The sequence below is a fragment of the Doryrhamphus excisus genome, chromosome 12, assembly GCF_030265055.1.
Source record: "Doryrhamphus excisus isolate RoL2022-K1 chromosome 12, RoL_Dexc_1.0, whole genome shotgun sequence".
Classification (NCBI taxonomy): Eukaryota; Metazoa; Chordata; class Actinopteri; order Syngnathiformes; family Syngnathidae; genus Doryrhamphus; species Doryrhamphus excisus.
The window spans coordinates 7,778,048-7,797,558 of record NC_080477.1 but is presented as its reverse complement, the minus strand read 5'-3'; the positions used below and the strand labels follow the sequence as shown (position 1 = coordinate 7,797,558).

The 19,511-nt window shown below is 39.9% G+C and overlaps 1 protein-coding gene across 2 annotated transcripts in view; it reads right to left on the bottom strand.

Annotated features, from left to right (window-relative positions):
- rasa3 (RAS p21 protein activator 3) overlaps positions 1-19,511 on the bottom strand; it is a 44,727-nt gene that overhangs the window by 8,538 nt on the left and 16,678 nt on the right. For both annotated transcript variants that reach the window (XM_058089016.1, XM_058089018.1), the window contains exons 3-14: positions 18,512-18,615; positions 16,432-16,526; positions 12,838-12,914; positions 6,941-7,021; positions 6,598-6,670; positions 2,365-2,438; positions 2,177-2,281; positions 1,894-2,050; positions 1,669-1,817; positions 1,285-1,399; positions 1,133-1,207; positions 947-1,070 (exon numbers count right to left, since the gene is read on the bottom strand). In XM_058089016.1, the coding sequence (XP_057944999.1) occupies positions 947-1,070; positions 1,133-1,207; positions 1,285-1,399; positions 1,669-1,817; positions 1,894-2,050; positions 2,177-2,281; positions 2,365-2,438; positions 6,598-6,670; positions 6,941-7,021; positions 12,838-12,914; positions 16,432-16,526; positions 18,512-18,615 (1,229 nt within the window). The remainder of the gene's footprint in view (positions 1-946; positions 1,071-1,132; positions 1,208-1,284; positions 1,400-1,668; positions 1,818-1,893; positions 2,051-2,176; positions 2,282-2,364; positions 2,439-6,597; positions 6,671-6,940; positions 7,022-12,837; positions 12,915-16,431; positions 16,527-18,511; positions 18,616-19,511) is intronic.

Below are 19,511 nucleotides of genomic sequence, written 5' to 3'. Positions count from 1 at the left end.
AGTTGCGCAATATGTTGTAAATAAAAAGAGTATAAATGTGACTATAGTCGTGTTTTGTCATGTCTACAGGGCTCTAATAATGCTTTGTTCATTTTAATCTGAAAAAAAATATTTGTCTACCCACCAACTATATGTGGTTTCTTAAGTTTTTATTATTATTATTATTATATTTATTTATTACTGATTGATTTTCTTTATTCCTGATTTGTTTATTTATTTTTCATCTTATTTCGTGCAGAAAAATAAAAATTAAGATATTTGAGAACAGTGGAATGTTTTATCAGAGCTTTTATTGTAGAAAATCGGAACCAAAGCACTGAAAAAGTTTGTATATTTTTCTGTTTTTAATAAATGCGTTTTTTTTTTTGGAAAACCTGATGCGGCCCAGCCTTGCCCAGACCCTAGCTCCAGTGGCCCCCAGGTAAATTGAGTTTGAGACCCCTGATTTAGATTCTTGTGTATGTATGCAAGAGCCTACTGCAGCCACAAGGAGGCAGTAGAGTATGGAACGCAACATGGACAGTCAATCCAACATGTATCTTTCATTCATTCATTTTCTACCGCTTATCCTCATGAGGGTCGCGGGGGTGCTGGAGCCTATCCCAGCTGTCTTTGGGCAAAAGGCGGGGTACACCCAGGACTGGTCGCCAGCCAATCACAGGGCACATATAGACAAACAACCATTCACACTCACATTCATACCTATGGACAATTTGCATGTTTTTGGAAAGTCCCCGGAGAAAAACGATGCGCGCACGAGGAGAACATGCAAATTCCACTCCTTGCTGTGTGGCCTGCACACTAATCACTAGGCCACCGTGCAGCCAAAATGTATCATTTTATATCAAAATCTCTGTGAATCTGAATAGCTTGTATATATTTGTTACATCCTGTACTCTCTCATGAGCCTCACATTTTCATGAAAGTCATGCAGAAGTTGAGTTACCTTGGAAACGTGTGGCAGCAGACTCTCGCAGGGAGAAGAAGATGTCACACATGACAGTCGGACAGCTAACACCGGAGGTGGTGATGACATTGAAGATACGATCCACGTAGTGTCGAAGATTTTCCTGTGGAGGCAGGGTCGGGTCAGATATGTCACCGAACACACTTGAACACATCATTTTCTTACTCTGTTTGTCTCCAGGTTCTCAGACTCCTTCAGCTTAACTGGATCAATTTCACAGGACTTGTGTTCTGTGCATATCTGGGAAAATATATGAGATTAAATTATAAATTATTCGTATTTACTTCCATATGTTACAAAGAAAGAAGAAACTCAACCTCATCTATGATTGGCTTAAGTGTGACTTGCAGGTAGTGCATTCCTGCTAGTTTCATGGTCTCGTCAATGCATTTGGACGTGAGCGAGTTTCCCCGGAAAATGGTGTTTGGGTCCCTGCAGGGGAAGGAAGTATAGAATTAGAACAACCAAAGCGGCAAATGACAATGAATTGCTGCCTTGCTTTTCACAATCAACCTGCTAGGCTTGCTAATATTCACACATAGAGTACATCCTGATGACCTAATTTCTTTAAGCTAATTAAATTATTCATGTTTAGTGAAGCATTAAATTCAACAACAGCCTTACCGTTGATTTAAAGTGACAATCAAATTTATCTCCTGCAGGGAATACAAACATTGCAAATATGCATCTTCGACACTCACTGTGTACGGTTGACTTCAGCGTGAGCAATCGCACTGATGAAAGGCACAATCTTTCCATAGTGGAGAAAGAGTCGCACAAGCGGAATGGCCGCTTCTTGCTTCTCTCGGCACACCTCACCGAGAATGTGAGCTGTGGATGCCGACACAGGCTGAATGGAGATGCAGACAAAAAAAAAGAAGTAAAGACCAGACCTGCAAAACACACACAACAATGCTTTGACGCACTTGTGTGTTGGCGGAGTGCAGCAGCAAATCTCTCAGAGGGGTGTAATGCTCGGATGGGAAAACGTGGTCTTCGGTGTAAACGATGTTCAGACGCAGGGATCCGAGCTCTTCGACCTTGACAGACTTCCCTCCATTCTCTCTGGGCTGGAGATAGTACCTGAAGGGAGATGTATATCAGTGACTGGCCACAATGAGCACAACAAAAGAACAACAAATTGCCCCCCTCCGGTCACACTTTTGACACCGTTGGGATTGCGCAACTTCACTACCATGTTACACCTACCAAGCGTCATGGACTCCAACCTGACCCAGTACTCTGAGAGGAACTCGGACTCCTCCCAGGAATTCATCACCAAACTTCAAGTTGCTCGCGTTCCATAGGTCCACGCTGGAAATCAAACAAAGACCAAGGTTGAAAGACACTACCTCGTTTGATTGAAGCGCCGCTTTGCAAGGCAGCGTTTTTCTTACCGCAGTGCCAGTTTGTCCACGTCTTCCTCTTCGACATCAAATTGACGCTTTGTGTAGCTTAATGGCCGTGTCACCTAGATGGAGATAAAGCATTTTGCAGAGACACGTAGATGCAAAGCCACAGCGGCGAGAACTTTGTTTTGTTTCAAAAAATTACATTGTAGGAAAAACATTAAATTGTGTTTCTTTCAACAAGATTCTGGAGTGTGCAGATGGAAATGTTGTCCATTCAGCAAGAAGAACAATTGTGAAGTTAAAGGGCGAGGGCCTGAGATTTAGGTGAGAGCTCCAAAGTTATTCCACACTGTCGGGGTTCATTCAAGGGAGAAAATAAATTGTTACAGAAACAAAACAAAAATATGATGGCTCAGATGAACAAAAAAAATAAACAAATCTAGAAGAAAATAATTCAAAAAGGCAGGCACACGTTACCAACAATGTAACCTTGGACCACTTCTACTCTCTCATCAATACAACAGCAAATACTCTCATGTGTTCCTCTGATATGTTCCTCTCATATGTTCTTCTCATATGTTCCTCTCATATGTTCTTCTCATACGTTCTTCTCATACGTTCTTCTCATGTTCTTCTCATATGTTCCTCTCACACGTTCCTCTCATATGTTCCTCTCATATGTTCTTCTCATATGTTCCTCTCATATGTTCTTCTCATATGTTCCTCTCACACGTTCCTCTCATATGTTCCTTTCATATGTTCCTCTCATATGTTCCTCTCATATGTTCTTCTCATATGTTCCTCTCACACGTTCCTCTCATATGTTCCTTTCATATGTTCCTCTCATATGTTCCTCTCATATGTTCTTCTCATACGTTCTTCTCACACGTTCCTCTCACACGTTCATCTCACACGTTCCTCTCATATGTTCTTCTCATACGTTCTTCTCATATGTTCTTCTCATATGTTCCTCTCACACGTTCCTCTCATACGTTCCTCTCATATGTTCTTCTCATATGTTCCTCTCATATGTTCTTCTCATATGTTCCTCTCACACGTTCCTCTCATATGTTCCTTTCATATGTTCCTCTCATATGTTCCTCTCATATGTTCTTCTCATACGTTCTTCTCACACGTTCCTCTCACACGTTCATCTCACACGTTCCTCTCATATGTTCTTCTCATACGTTCTTCTCATATGTTCTTCTCATATGTTCCTCTCACACGTTCCTCTCATACGTTCCTCTCATATGTTCTTCTCATATGTTCCTCTCATATGTTCTTCTCATATGTTCCTCTCACACGTTCCTCTCATATGTTCCTTTCATATGTTCCTCTCATATGTTCCTCTCATATGTTCTTCTCATACGTTCTTCTCACACGTTCCTCTCACACGTTCATCTCACACGTTCCTCTCACACGTTCCTCTCACACGTTCCTCTCATACGTTCCTCTCATATGTTCTTCTCATATATTCTTCTCACACGTTCTTCTCACACGTTCTTCTCATATATTCTTCTCATATGTTCTTCTCACACGTTCTTCTCATAAGTTCTTCTTATATATTCCTCTCACACGTTCCTCTCATATGTTCCTCTCATATGTTCTTCTCATATGTTCTTCTCACACGTTCCTCTCACACGTTCCTCTCACACGTTCCTCTCATATGTTCTTCTCATATGTTCTTCTCACACGTTCCTCTCACACGTTCCTCTCACAAGTTCTTCTCATACGTTCCTCTCATACGTTCTTCTCACACGTTCCTCTCACACGTTCCTCTCATACGTTCTTCTCATACGTTCTTCTCATATGTTCTTCTCATATGTTCTTCTCATATGTTCTTTGCACACGTTCCTCTCATATGTTCCTCTCACACGTTCCTCTCACACGTTCCTCTCATATGTTCCTCTCATATGTTCTTCTCATATGTTCCTCTCATATGTTCTTCTCATACGTTCTTCTCATACGTTCTTCTCATACGTTCTTCTCATATGTTCTTCTCATATGTTCTTCTCATATGTTCTTTGCACACGTTCCTCTCATATGTTCCTCTCACACGTTCCTCTCACACGTTCCTCTCATATGTTCCTCTCATATGTTCTTCTCATATGTTCCTCTCATATGTTCTTCTCATACGTTCTTCTCATACGTTCTTCTCATACGTTCTTCTCATATGTTCTTCTCATATGTTCTTCTCATATGTTCTTCTCACACGTTCCTCAATCTACTCTCTCCCCGTTTGGAGAGACACCTTCCCTTTAAATAGTCTCGCCCCTCCTTTGGGCGTACCCACTCAACAATAGGGGTGCAGCACCCTGTTTGCGACTTGGTTCAGTCCAATGTCACCTGACCACTACTTGCGCGCCAATTTCGCTTCTTAGGGGTACCGGCCCGGAAGTAGTCCTTTCAATGAGGTGAGTCTTGCGTATGCATAGTATGGATTGTGAGTGGGGTGTGGACATCGAGTGTGCACCCTCGAATGTCCACACATGGGCAATACGTTGTCCGGACGCGGGGAGAAGTTTGTGTTTGGTTACGTGCCAGCGTGCAGCGCGTGCACCTTCATTGCCCTGTGGGCATGAGCAGCACGAGCAGCGCAACGTCTCATAGGGATGGAGGAGTCCTCTTCTCCGTCACACACACCAAACTCCAAACATGTATTTATGATCCATGGATTGTCATACTGGAAACGGAAAAAGGTCTTCCCCAAGTTTTTCCCATAAAGTTGTAAAAGATAGCTTGAGATGAATAAGATAAAGAAGTGAATGTCACCATACTTTTTGTCCATATGACAGAGGATACAGGACCACATGACCTGTTTACTGTACTAGTTCCAAGAGCCCAGACATGTATGAGTCAGAGTGTTTAGTGTCTGAATCAATCACACTCTTGTCCTGATGCAGCTGCAGCAGGACGGGAAGGGAAGGGAAGCGGGAGGGGCAACACATCAAATGTCAGCACAGCGCTGCTGGTGGGTGAGGTCAACAAGGCCGCTCTGACTACTATCTGACTACTTTTTCAAATGTGTGCACAGAATAATGAACAAATGAATAAGCATTTCCAGCCAGACCCTGAGCTCGCATTATTTAGCCTGATTTCAGACTAAAATTACAAGAAAAAATACGTTTTTGTGACTTCAAACTTATTGTCATAAAATAATGATGTTGAAATAGTTAAGATGATTTACAAACATGGCATTTTGAGATAAAAGTTGTTGTGGAGTTCATTTCTGGTATTTTTGTGGACAGCTCATCTTCTTTTTTCTTTCAGCTTTTCCCTTCAGGGCTCGCCGCAGCAAATAAATCTCCTCCATCCAACCCTGTTTTCTGCATCTGTCTCTCTCACTCCAACTAATCTCATGTCCTCCTTCACTACATCCATAAACCTCCTCTTTGGTCTTCCTCTACGCCTCCAACCTAGCAGCATCCTTCTACCAATATTTACTATCTCTCCTCTGGACATGTCCCAACCATCTCAGTCTGGCTTCTCTGACTTTATCGCCAAGGCCTCTAAACATGTAATCTCCCTCTGATGTACCCGTTCCTGATCCTATCCATCCTGGTCACTCCCAATGAGAACATCAGCATCCTCATCTCTGTTACCCTCTAGTTCTGCTTCCTGTCTTTTCTTCAGTGGCACTATCATCCAGAAATAAACTTTTTGTATGATTTACTACAAAAATCTTGTGAGCTGATGCTGTGTTTTTTTATTTTTTGCTGTTTTTTTCTTGGAGACCAGAAAGCAAATTGCAAATTTCCTCACTGAGGAACGAATAAAGGCATATCTTATCTTAAAGAAAATAGACAACCTTACCAAGTTACAAAAATATTAATTGAGACTGGCGCTAGGCAGTAAATAAATAACGATTCTCGAAACAATACAGTGAAACTGGATAATTTCCTAGGGCACATGCTTGATGATTAATGGATGATTAATGATGATTAATACGCATTAACTGAAACAGGGAATACAGGCTGACATGTCTTCCTGATGCAGGTCCATGGGCTCTGAGTAAATGTAAGTGTAAACTAGAGCTGTCAAATGATTAAAAATCTTAATCAAATTAATCAGAGTTTTCAAATTAATTAATCATGATTAATCACAACTTGCAATGATGTGTGTTTTGCCAATTTTTACTGTATTCTGTAAACAGAAAAACAGGAGAGATGTGGAAATGTTGCTTGCTTTAAAATGCGAATCCATTTTCATTTTGTAAAAGTAGCTCTCACAAGAAATTATGAAGATAATTCTTCCCATGTACAAAGTGGGCAACTTTACCTCAAAATAGAAAACCTCATCGAATTGTGGATTATTGGTTTTTCTTTTCACCTTGGTCTTCTTTGCTTCTGACCTGAAAATAACAGAGATCGAGAACCAACCAGTCATTAACTGACTTGTAAGATCACAACACCTTGCAGTACATACACATTAGTGATTTGTATGTCATCCTATACTGGAATTAATCTGGAAGATTATTTGTTTAAAAACCCAGTTAATTTAATTTAATTTGCATTCAGTTGTGTTTTAAGTCCTCAACATCGAAACCACTCCATCCACTATAATGGACTGTGATGGTCACATACACCCATATGTTTGTGTGTACTGTGTACTGTGTTCCTACCTGGAAGGACCAAGTAATGAGACAGCAGCATAGGGGTCACATTGGCCATTGACAATTGGAAGACCTTGGCACTCCAGCACTCTGTAAATAAACAAACCAGTCAGTGGTTCCCATGCATTCATTTATTTCTCCAGCCACAAATAATTTATCCGCTCATAAACACATTATAATGAGACTGTGTATCTTGTCGTTACTCATGTGACATGGGTAATGGCCAATTATGCAAATGCATAATGATGATGTAATTTACCCCGCCCTTTCAAGCCCTTCACATATATTAAGTCCTGTGGGAAAAACACTGGCAGTGTTTATAATGAATAAACATTTAGTACAAACTGCTACATGCTCACACACAATCCTGTCACATATTAACTTGATGCTAATTGTAATGCATGTCAACAGGCTCCCGGTTTGAACGCCATTTGTCCTGACACCAGATACCACTGTACTGGACAAAAAAAAAATCTACAAACAAACATATGAAAAAAGCTTATAAAGAAAGAGCAGATAAGTAGAATGTTCTCAGAGGACTATTTAAGCTCTGTTAAGTTCTCGATTACCACTTAATTATTGGACTAACGTGAGTGGGTCACAAGCTCGGCCAAGACCAATGAAAAATGACACCCGGACCTACAGCTGTGCAAAGCTTTCAGCTCCCTCTTATCAACCCTCTTGGATAAAACCACAGCTTCCAGCAGGTATCAGTTGCAGTCAAGCATTCAGTTGCAGTGTGAGGCCTCTGCCATGTCGCTAATAATGGGAAACAACATATATGAACAGCTCCAAATATGGCAGTGTCCATTAAACTTGTGGATGTTATTAGATTGTCAAGGTTTACCTAATGCTGTGGCCATTAAAAGTATAAACATATAAGCAGGGATAGTGTTTTAAAGACATATTGCTGGTTTCCGCTTTGTTTACTTAAGACAAAATGAATGAGCTTATAATAAGCGTGTAGAGCAGTCCAGTGTCCTGCGGGCCACATTTGGCCCGCGGGCCACATGTTTGAGACCCCCGCCTTAATATGAAAGTTTAATGTTAGTGCAGCCCCGCGCAAGTTTGATATGGATGCTGTATGGTATCATGTACCCAGAAAAAATTATTACCTTTGATTAATGTTCATGTTAAAGGTTAAATAACTGTTAATAGTTATCCTCCCTATCCGTGTGGAAGTGGTAAGTTTTTGGCTATTTCAGTTTAAAGGAAATAACTGAAGGCTACCGTTTAGGTCGCTAGCTCTCTAGTTTGCGAGTTAGCATGTGTCTCAAGACCCTGCAGTTGCGCAATATGTTGTAAATAAAAAGAGTATAAATGTGACTATAGTCGTGTTTTGTCATGTCTACAGGGCTCTAATAATGCTTTGTTCATTTTAATCTGAAAAAAATCATTTGTCTACCCACCAACTATATGTGGTTTCTTAAGTTTTTATTATTTGCCGTTTTATTATTATTATTATATTTATCACTAATTGTTTGATTTTCTTTATTCTTGATTTGTTCATTTATTTTTCATCTTATTTTGTGTAGAAAAATAAAAAGTAAGATATTTGAGAACAGTGGAATGTTTTATCAGAGCTTTTCTTGTAGAAACACCATCAAATTAAAGCAATACAGTAAACCTCGGATATATCGGACTTGGAACATTTAAAAAAAAAAAAGGCTGACTACAGCAATGCATGTGTGGATATGGCTTTTTTTTTATTACGACAGAAATAGTGGGGCAGGCCCCCCACCCTGTGGGTGACGTGCTTAACTGTCAGGGGATTTTAATGTTAGTGCTTTGTTATGATGTCAATGTGAGAGGCTTTCAGTGTTAGTGCAGACCTGCCAACATGTACAAATTTGTAGTACTCAACATGCAATCTGATTCTCATATATGCTCGTATGCTCTTCATTTTGTTGCATTTTACTAGTTTCAGTTTCAGGTTGTCAAAACACATTTTTATGAAAGCCAATTTTTTTTATTTTTATTTCTAATTGCTAAATGTATAAAGTATTTGTCTGTCGCTACTATTTATCTTCCTGTGTAAGCCCAACCTGCCTAAAGTTGTCCTGCTCCCACATGACATCATGCTGTAACGCGATTAGCACCCACACAGGACGAGACAACTCGGCAGGACGAATCACTTCCTGTGTGTCACGGTGATGCACTGCTAGTCACACAGCCCGGTGAATTACACAGCAAATCACAGCACATCCCTCAACAAACACACACACACACACACACACTCCACAAACACACTCCACATACACAAACACAGGTTCCTAATAAGGAATAAGGGCTGGGTTAAGCATCACTAATGCCAGTGCACTTCCTGTCCAATAAGCTTGTTTATGTAACCCCTGCTTGGCCTACTATCTGGTTCTTTCTCATCGCTGCACTGAGCTCTGACATGCTGTACTCACACTGTCAGACTGACATATTTGTTTTAGACCATGTTATTTTAATCTTACCATACTTGTTTTCTGCATATATATTTATATGTATGTATGTATCTGTAGATATGTATATATAAGGATGATATGTATCTCATCCTTTGTTTGTCAACCACTTTGTTTGTAGATGCAGATATATATATATATATATATATATATATATATATATATATATATATATACACACACACCAAAATATATATATAGTATATATATTTTAATATATATATTATATATTTTTTAATATATATATATATTTTTTTTTACCAGGGTTTAAGGATGAGATAAGGATGAAATTTAATATATATATATATTATATTTTTTTTTACCAGGGTTAAGGATGACATAAAAAATATAAATATATATATATATATTTTTTTAAAATAAATATATATATATATATATTTATTTATTTTTTTTACCAGGGGTTAAGGATGACATACTCCTAAATCTGATAAAATGTATAGATTAAATATTAACTATTCTCAACAACAATGTCAAACATAACCCTTGTATAAACACTTCAAAATGCATATAACTGACAAATGAAAGGGATAAATGATGACCTTGACTGAAGATGTGATCCAGGCGGACATCACCTTCATGTACGGACATTTGTTGGAACTTGAATTTTATTGTGTTTCTAGCCTTCTTGCAACTTTTTTTCTAATTTTGAAGCAGTGATCATAAGGACAGCAGGGACTGTCAGAGAACAAAGAACTACTGATTCGGAGTCAACCGCTGCTGACATCATAGTCGGGAGACGGAGCTGACTTCCGGTTTCAGTTTCCATGTGTTATCATGCAATTCATCCCGGAAAAGCGGTTCGGTTCTACGCATGCGCAAGATTTACGCCACGTTCTTCTGTAGCAATTTTTTACGACAGCGCTTCTGCAATGTCGTGTGCTGTGGTCATTCATTCATTTTCTACCGCTTATCCTCACAAGAGTCACAGGGGTACTGAAGCCTATCCCAGCTGTCTTCGGGCGAGGGGCAGGGTACACCCGTGGTAGTTATTATTTTTTACATGTAAGAACAGAAATGCTCAATTACCATACATCATATATGTAATACATGGAGGGGGGTTATTCGTGACTCTAATCAAAATACTGCTTCTATCGTCTTTATTCAACAACACTGAGCAATGCAATATATACTATATAACATACCCAAATACCCTAACTACGGTCGTGAGCTTTCGGGAGTGATATCATAAGGACAAGATTGTGGGTACAAGCAGCCAAAATGAGTTTTCTTCATTGGGTGGCTGGGCTCTCCCTTAATAAGATATGGTCAGAAGCCCTGTCATCCAGGAGAAACCCGCTGCTCTTTCAAATTGAGAGGAGCCAGGTGAGGTGCATCTAGTCAGGATGCCTCCTGGACACCTTCCTGGGGAGGTGGACAAAGTGGCCGAGGAGAAGGAGGTATGGGCTTCCCAACTTTGGCTGCTGCAACCACGACCCAACCTCGCATAAGAGGATAGAAGACTGATGGATTGATAATTTCATTATATGATTTAAGAAGGTTGAATTATTAAGGAATAAATACAGTTGAAAAAGTGCACAAAACTAACTAACTAAACAAGAGTGGTAACGGACAAGCTACAAGCCTGCAGTGGAGAGTTTTCTTTGAATGAGTAGGAAACATGAATGTAAGACCTGATTGTCCTCAGCTCTGTCTGCCTGTTCCTCCCTCCTGTTTCCCTTTAAGCACCTTAGACACAATGCCATGCCGGATGATCTTTAGATCTGACCCAGAGGAGGAAATAGAAAACTACACTTGCACACACAACGATCAAGCCTAATAGATATTAATAATCCAAATTAGGTAATGTGTTTGTAAACTTGGCTTCTCCTGACTGAATGAACTAGAGTGGAATATATTTTACACACTTCTCTCAGACAGGCAATAACTTTTTCTAACATTTTTCTCTTACTTAAACACTCAAAAAAGTTAAAAATTTCATGTACGTTTGACTATACTTTTCCGTGCTGCTGTAATCCTGCTGTAGTCCTGCATCCTGCGTTTTAGTGTCCTTGTTAAAACATATTGCTTAATAATATATTGCATATATTCATTTCCAGGCTAACAAGCTAACACTAATTTTCAGTTTATTTACAATATGATGAGTGCTACTGGCCAAGGCCTCTGTTAGACAATTCCAATGACACATACCAACATAACACACGCACACATAACACAACCAAAAAACGTCCTGCATTGTTCTTTAGCTTTGGTGAATATAACAAGTAGATCCATAAGTTCATGCCACACAAACTCACAGCTCTCACGCCATAAAGCACCTGCAAGAACAAAAAGGTAGCTGAGCACTTTGGAATAGTGCACAAATGCATCAGTCACAACATCAGCAATCGTATAGAAAGTCACACATTGTCCCTGTGAGGCTTCCGCACAAAGGAAATTACTGTGGTCAAAACTTCCACAACAATGTTTACCAGAGGAAGCGAGATGAAAAGCAAAGGATTCAGCAGGATGCATGGCAGTGTGGCACGAGTAGACTACTTTTCATGCCAATCCATCCATTAGCTAATAGACTGTGGAACAAAGTCGGGAGATGGCTGTCCTCAAGCGAAACCACAGGTGACAGCAGCTGACAGGAAGTGGTGGGAAGTCTTGCCTTGCAATGTTGACGAGTTACAAAACTGTGGATGTGAATTACAGAATTCACATCCTGCAGGTTGACAGTCTGTCTTTTCTCATCAATACCAGATCCTTTAAAGTAAATTAAAGTAAAATGACTTAGACTGGTCGCGTGTGAACCTTTGCCAAGTTTGAGCTTTTATTGGGATTAGATGAACAGGACTGCACCATTTCCATCATGAAGAGGGGTTCCATTGTGACTCAATTTCGTAGACAATGCGGCATTTAAAAATTTTAAGCATGTATTGGTGTATTGTGTTACATAGCTACCTTTTGAGTGTTAAGTTGCTGGGTGATGAATTTAGCGTTATTTGTGAGAACACAATTGGGGTGACCCAACTTTGGTAAATTGACGAATACTCAATATAAGTGGCAAGTTGTAAGATGGTGTAACACAGTGTAATCTTAACCAATCAAATGAACGCCTCCCATTGCCTTTAAACGCGCAGGACTGGACTGCGCATCAGAGGCCACTATGCGTGTCATGCACCACGTACGCCACCTCGTGGGACACATCATCTTTTCCTAGCAGTTACATTAAACACAGCAGCAGGCTAATCCTCGCATCTTACTTGTTTTCCAACAGCATTCCTGCTCAATATCGCCAAATAGGAGAACCTTTGATGGTATATTCGCAGTATCTCCTGAATCAGCGCTAGAGACATTTACCAGTCCTCTACACAACTCGGTGGAAGTGGACGATATCGCATTTGTTTCTGCAAAGTCATGCAATAAACTAAACTAACAATACCGCTGACTTTGTGGCTGTAATAACAACATAAAGCATACGCTGAGCCTTACCGTGTGGCTAGTTTGTGGTTGATGACTCCACTGTCTGTGATGACTTCACTAAGACGGAGCTCCAAGTGCACTTTTCCCTGCAAAACATAGATAAACATACTTATAATTGTTATAATATCAGCTATGTACCAGTTTATTTTCAATGAAAGCTTGAGGAAATAGGGCAGCACGGCGGACAAGTGGTTAGTGCGCAGACCTCACAGCTAGGAGACCAGGGTTCAATTCCACCCTCGGCCATCTCTGTGTGGAGTTTGCATGTTACCCGGGTTTTCTCCGGGTACTCCGGTTTCCTCCCACATTCCAAAAACATGCTAGGTTAATTGGCGACTCCAAATTGTCCATAGGTATGAATGTGAGTGTGAATGGTTGTTTGTCTATATGTGCCCTGTGATTGGCTGGCGACCAGTCCAGGGTGTACCCCACCTCTCGGCCAAAGACAGCTGGGATAGGCTCCAGCACCCTCGCCACGCTTGAGGAAATAAGCAAACAAACAATTCCTCTTGGCTTTAATCCTCCATCTTCTGTGCAAATCTAGACTGACACAAGAAAGGAAAAATATAGGGGACAATGGAACCTCGTTTTTTTATCATTAATTTGTTCATAATTAGTCCAAAAACCAAAACGTACAAAAATTGAAGCAATTGTTTCCATAGGAATGACGGGCAATCCAATTAATCCATTCCAAAATTCCCTCAAAATATAAACAAAAATACATTTTATATAGAAAAAATATAGTTTTGCATGCAGAATACAATGCGAAATGATCAGAAATTATGAATGGACAGAACTTATTGCAATTGTGGACTTTCCATACATCTGTGTCAAGATGGAATTCAAAAGTGGTTCTCATCTTTATCAAATTGCTGGTACTCGCAGCTTTCGGCATTTGATTTCACTAAATACGATATGATGCCATAACTAAGTTGCTAAGTGCGATATTGGATGTACAAAAAATTTTCAACAAAAAATGACTGTTGTGACTGAATGACTGAAATGTAATTGCTTTTCAAAGTTGCCTAAAAAAATGCAACAATAGTCTATTCTCAATTGATAATCCGGTTCAGTGTAGTTAAATGAGGTATTATACATTTATAAGGAGTCATGTAATCATTTGCTTAGTTTGAAAACAGAACACTGAGTACAAGTATCCCGTCCAACTGCTTTGCTCAAGAGACCCAAAAGACCGCTTACGGATGGTAACAAATCAGGAACTCCAGTTGTATCCATATGGTTTCATACACCACATGTGAGATTTATGGGTATTATTGTCGTTAAATAGGCTCATTCCAAGCATATAACACACAGTCTTCCGTCTTGAATCAATTGCAGTAAACATGGAAAGTGGTAAACAGAGAGGAAATAGTTAAGATCCAAAACATCACGCCGGGTTATTTTCTCTCTGAAGTGATTGGATTAATGACATAATGACAGTGTAGTGGTTCAGCTGTCTAGAAAAGCTCCATTAATTAACAGCATCAGTATGCAAACTCGCAGGCGTCACACTCTATCTCGGTGATTCCAACATGTGCACACGGATGCCAACAATGCATCCTCTATTGAAAAGAGAAGAGAGAGAGACACTATCTTCCGACTTCATTTGATCCATCTCACTTGCTTTCTGTCTATAACTCCCATTCTGTCACACATCCTTCCGCTCCCTTCCTCCTCACATGAATGTGTCTCTGTTTCAGTATGCCGCTCCAGGGCGACACACACCCATCTGTCTGCAGATGTTACCATTCACTGTGTTTCAGACCACTGTGTGAGCGCATCTGTGCGGAACTACACGCCTGTGTGTGTGTCCTCCTGACTGTGCATGCATCTGTGTGGGTGAGCCAGACGCCTGAATAGTGAATAGCAGGACAGTAAGGCTTGTGGGACAAGTGTAGAGATCAACCATGGGAAGCTAAATTCTGCAAAACAACTTCAGGAAGTAGAGCTAAAACCTTCACCGAGGCCAAAAATCCTAATAATCCTAATAATAATTAACCAAACAAGCAATTTCCATGTCATTAGAAATCACTGATGTATCACCGGTCTCTTAATAGCCCTTGTTGGGGCCAGTCCATGTTTGTAATGAATGTTGCACAAAAAAAGACACAAAAACCCAAGAAAAACTAAAAGAATAAAACACACATAAAAAGTTAATAATGCCCTCTGAACTGAGCTCCACTGAAAACAAGGCATTTTTTGGTATAAGTGTTGCAAGAAAGCCAAAAAAAGCTGAAAGATTTATTATTCCATATAGATCAATATTATTGTGATGGATGATCCAAACTGGCATTTGATTTAAAATAAATATCGTATATAACAAACTTAATAAGGGTGCCAGATTTATTTCAAGCAGGCATGAATGGACACAAAAAAAATCCACCCCAATCCAAAGCAAAATGTCCATGGGCGTGCGGTGTAATGGCTAGTTCGGCCCACAACCTAAAGTAGGCCTTGAGTTGTGGCCACCTGTGCGATTGCATCTGACACAGCTGATCTAAAGCATATACAGTAAACCTCGGATATATCGGATTCAATTGTTCCCACTGTTTTGTCCGATATAAGTGAAATCCGTTATATGCGTATACCGGAAAATGTCCGTTTTACGCATATATCGGATTTATATCCGGTATATGCGTAAATCGGATTTTATCCGTTATAAAAAGGCACTTCCTTGACTATGTTTCCAATGTACCTGGACGCGCAGGCAACGCTGCAAACGCTGCAAACGCTGCAAATGACGTCGTATAGCGGCCTGTCACGATTCGGCGAATCGGAGCGCCACGATGCGGCCATCCAATATATGCGAGGGAAATTTAATGGAAATGCATTGGAACGGGACTGGAGATTTTGTCCGAAATAGGCGAAATCCGTTATAAAAAATCCGATATATGCAATGAATTTTTATTGGAAATGCATTACAGAAAAATCGGTTCTTTTTTATCTGTCCGTTGTGAGCGAATTTCCGATATATCCGAGTCCGATATATCCGAGGTTTACTGTAACAAACTTAATAAGGGTGCCAGATTCATTTCAAGCAGGCATGAATGGACACAAAAAAAATCCACTCCAATGCAAAACAAAATGTCCATGGGCGCGCGGGGTAATGGCTAGTTCGGCCCACAACCCAAAGTAGGCCTTGAGTTGTGGCCACCTGTGCAATTTCATCTGACACAGCTGATCTAAAACATACATATTCAAATGGATTTTCTAATTTATAAGAATATTAACGAGCTACACAACCTTGAGATAGACCTTTTCATGTTTAATTTATCTGTATGTGATAATGGATGTAGCTAATACATTTTGCATGAAAAGTACAGATTAAAAATGACAGTAAAGTTGAACCCTGAAGGTCAGTCTTGCCTCAGACTGTTTGTTTGCTCAATAATGAGTCACAGTAACAGGAAGCTCATCTTCCAACACTGGTGGCATGCCGCTGCAACACAAAGAAGCATGCGTCCAGTCTGTTATAATTCTCCTTCCCGCACACTTTGGGCCAAGCATGAGGGAAAGTTCGAGTAGCGGAAAAGAACAGGAGAACAACAGGAGAAGAGAGTGTGAGAGCTGTACTGTAATGTAATTCTCTTTGTGTGTACTAACCTGCACTTCTGAGTCAGCGCTGACAGGTTGGAGCTGGAACCAGGTGTCTTTCCCGTGATATTTCTGCAGGTCCTCTTTCTTCACTGCAACCTTGCCTGCACACATGGCACATGGCATCAAAACGATAAATTAGCTCAAAACGGAAACAAAGGGAAACAAAAAAAAGGCCTAATGCTGGGGTGTCAAACATGTCTGCTCAGGTCCAGCCAATCTACAGTCTTTCTACATTGTGAGTCAAGTGTGAAGCATGTGACACAAACCTCAAACTAATGTTGCAAAAAGAAAATAGTGCTAAATAGAGGTTTGTAGAGCAATTAAATAGTTCTACATTTAATTTTAATCAATCATTTAGTCACATGTTTCCCATACATTCATTTATCTGTGGTGGCCTGCCACTAAAAATCCTCGTTTGTGTACTATAAGCTTGCCACTACATGGAAACAGGTTCTAGAAGTCAGTTACGTAGCCCATCTATGACATCATCAGCGGCCGACTCTCAAAAATATGAACCTAAAAACACATTTTTATATTTTTGTGGTAGGCATGTAGCATTGATGTGGGAGGCTGACATCACTGAGGCGCCCTGGAAGGCACCAATGGCATTTTTAAATTTTAAGTGTGTATTGTATTTCATAGCTACCTTTTGAGTGTTAAGTTGCTGAGTGATGAGTTTAGCGTTATTTGTGAGAACACAATTATTACTTAATTGTTATAAAGAGAATCACTACTTTGGTAAACTGACGAATACTCAATATAATGACAAATTATACTAACTTCACTTCAGTCGTTACAATAACAATGTTTAGTCACATGTTTCCCATACATTCATTTATCTGTGGTGGCCTGCCACTAAAAATCCTCGTTCGTGTACTATAAGCTTGCCACTACATGGAAACAGGTTCTAGAAGTCAGTTACGTAGCCCATCTATGACATCATCAGCGGCTCACTCTCAAAAATATGAACCTAAAATACATTTTTATATTTTTGTGGTAGGCATGTGGCATAATGTGGGAGGCTGACATCACTGAGGCGCCCTGGAAGGCACCAATGGCATTTTTAAATTGTAAGCGCGTATTGTATTTCATAGCTACCTTTTGAGTGTTAAGTTGCTGGGTGATGAGTTTAGCGTTATTTGTGAGAACACAATTATTACTTAATTGTTATAAGGAGGGGCGGCACGGCGATCTAGTGGTTAGTGCGCAGACCTCACAGCTAGGAGACCAGGGTTCAATTCCACCCTCGGCCCTGTGTGGAGTTTGCATGTTCTCCCCGTGCATGCGTGGGTTTTCTCTGGGGTTTCCTCCCACATTCCAAAAACATGCTAGGTTAATTGGCCACTCCAAATTGCCCATAGGTATGAATGTGAGTGTGAATGGTTGTTTGTCTATATGTGCCCTGTGATTGGCTGGCGACCAGTCCAGGGTGTACCCCGCCTCTCGCCCAAGGACAGCTGGGATAGGCTCCAGCACCCCCCGTGACCCTCGTGAGGAAAAAGCGGTTATGTTATAAAGAGAATCACTCTGGGTGGCCCAACTTTGGTAAATTGACGAATACTCAATATAATGACAAATTATACTAACTTCACTTCAATAACAATGTTGTTTAGATTCAAATTCAAATTGTCAAAATAAACTCATTATATCACAAATACTTATTTCTGTGGTTTTCGTGTAATCAGTCTTTATCTAACGAAGTGCGCTCATGCCACTCCAAGGCGGCATCAATATTTTTGATGGTTTGTCATGAATATCCGCCACACATTCCCGCAACCAAATTCCCACTGACTCAGCAGGTAGCTATGATAGACATCTCAAACAGTCAGTCAGAGGAGAGGAAAAATGGCTTGGTTGAGGTGTGTAATTATGTAAACGGTTATTCCGGTGCTCAGGGACAACAGGGGTTATGTTATGTTCCACTTGACAAACACAAACCTGAGACAAAGTTTGATATCAATCTATAACCTACAAAATGTTTTATAATATTAAAATAACATGATTTCTTTTTCAAAACTAATACAAAGTCCAGAAAATCTGTAACATGTAAGCTGAGCAAAAAATGCCACTTTTTTTTTTTACCCACCAATACTTGAATCCCTCCTGAAGACGTCCCTGTCGAAGATATAGAATGAGAGATGTCGGAAGCTACGTGGGATCTCACAGTAGTAGTCCTCTCCGTAGAAGGGACTGTTGGAGAAAGGAGACACCAGTAAAAAAAAAAAAACATAAATGTGATATGGGGGGAATAGCTCATGGCTAAACAAAGATCTACAACGCCAAAGCAAAAAAAAGCAGATCTTAACATCTGAAAGGAGGTAAAGTTACAGTACAATGGAACAACATGTAATGGGATCCTACATAAGCACCACAAATTACAACCTGTTGTGACGGCATCCGACAGTGAAAAATGTGTCTGAACATGTTAAATTAGTTTTTGCATGTTAAATTTTAATTGCTGCATTCAATATGGGAGAAACATGGCTGAACTTGCTTGCGACAACAAAACTTGAAAGACTTCACAAGGGAAAAATATTGTTTAAATCTGCTTTAATTGAAAAAAATAAATGTGAATGTTTTTTATTGCATCAAAAGTAACAAAACTACTTAGATGACAACACAACGTGAGATGTTGTGGTAATCAAACAATATTAATTGAGATCATTTAAATCAATATAAACGTATTACTTTCATTTGTTGAAAAATAAATGGCAATATTCAAAAAACTAATTCTTGCTCTGATTGAAGATCTAAGGCAGAGGTCTCAAACTCAAATTACTTGGGGGCCACTGGAGCTCGGGTCTGGGTGAGACTGGGCCGCATCAGGTTTTCCAAAAAAACACATTTATTAAAAAACAAAAAATTTAAAAAACTTCACCTTGGTTCCAATTTTCTACAAGAAAAGGATAGGGAGGATAACTATTAACAGTTATTTAACCTTTAACATGAACATTAATCAAACGTAATCATTTTTTCTGGGTACATGATACCATACAGCATCCATATCAAACCGCACTAACATTAAACTTTCATATCAAGGCCTCAAACTAGTGTCCTGCAGGCCACATTTGGCCCGCGGGCCGCGT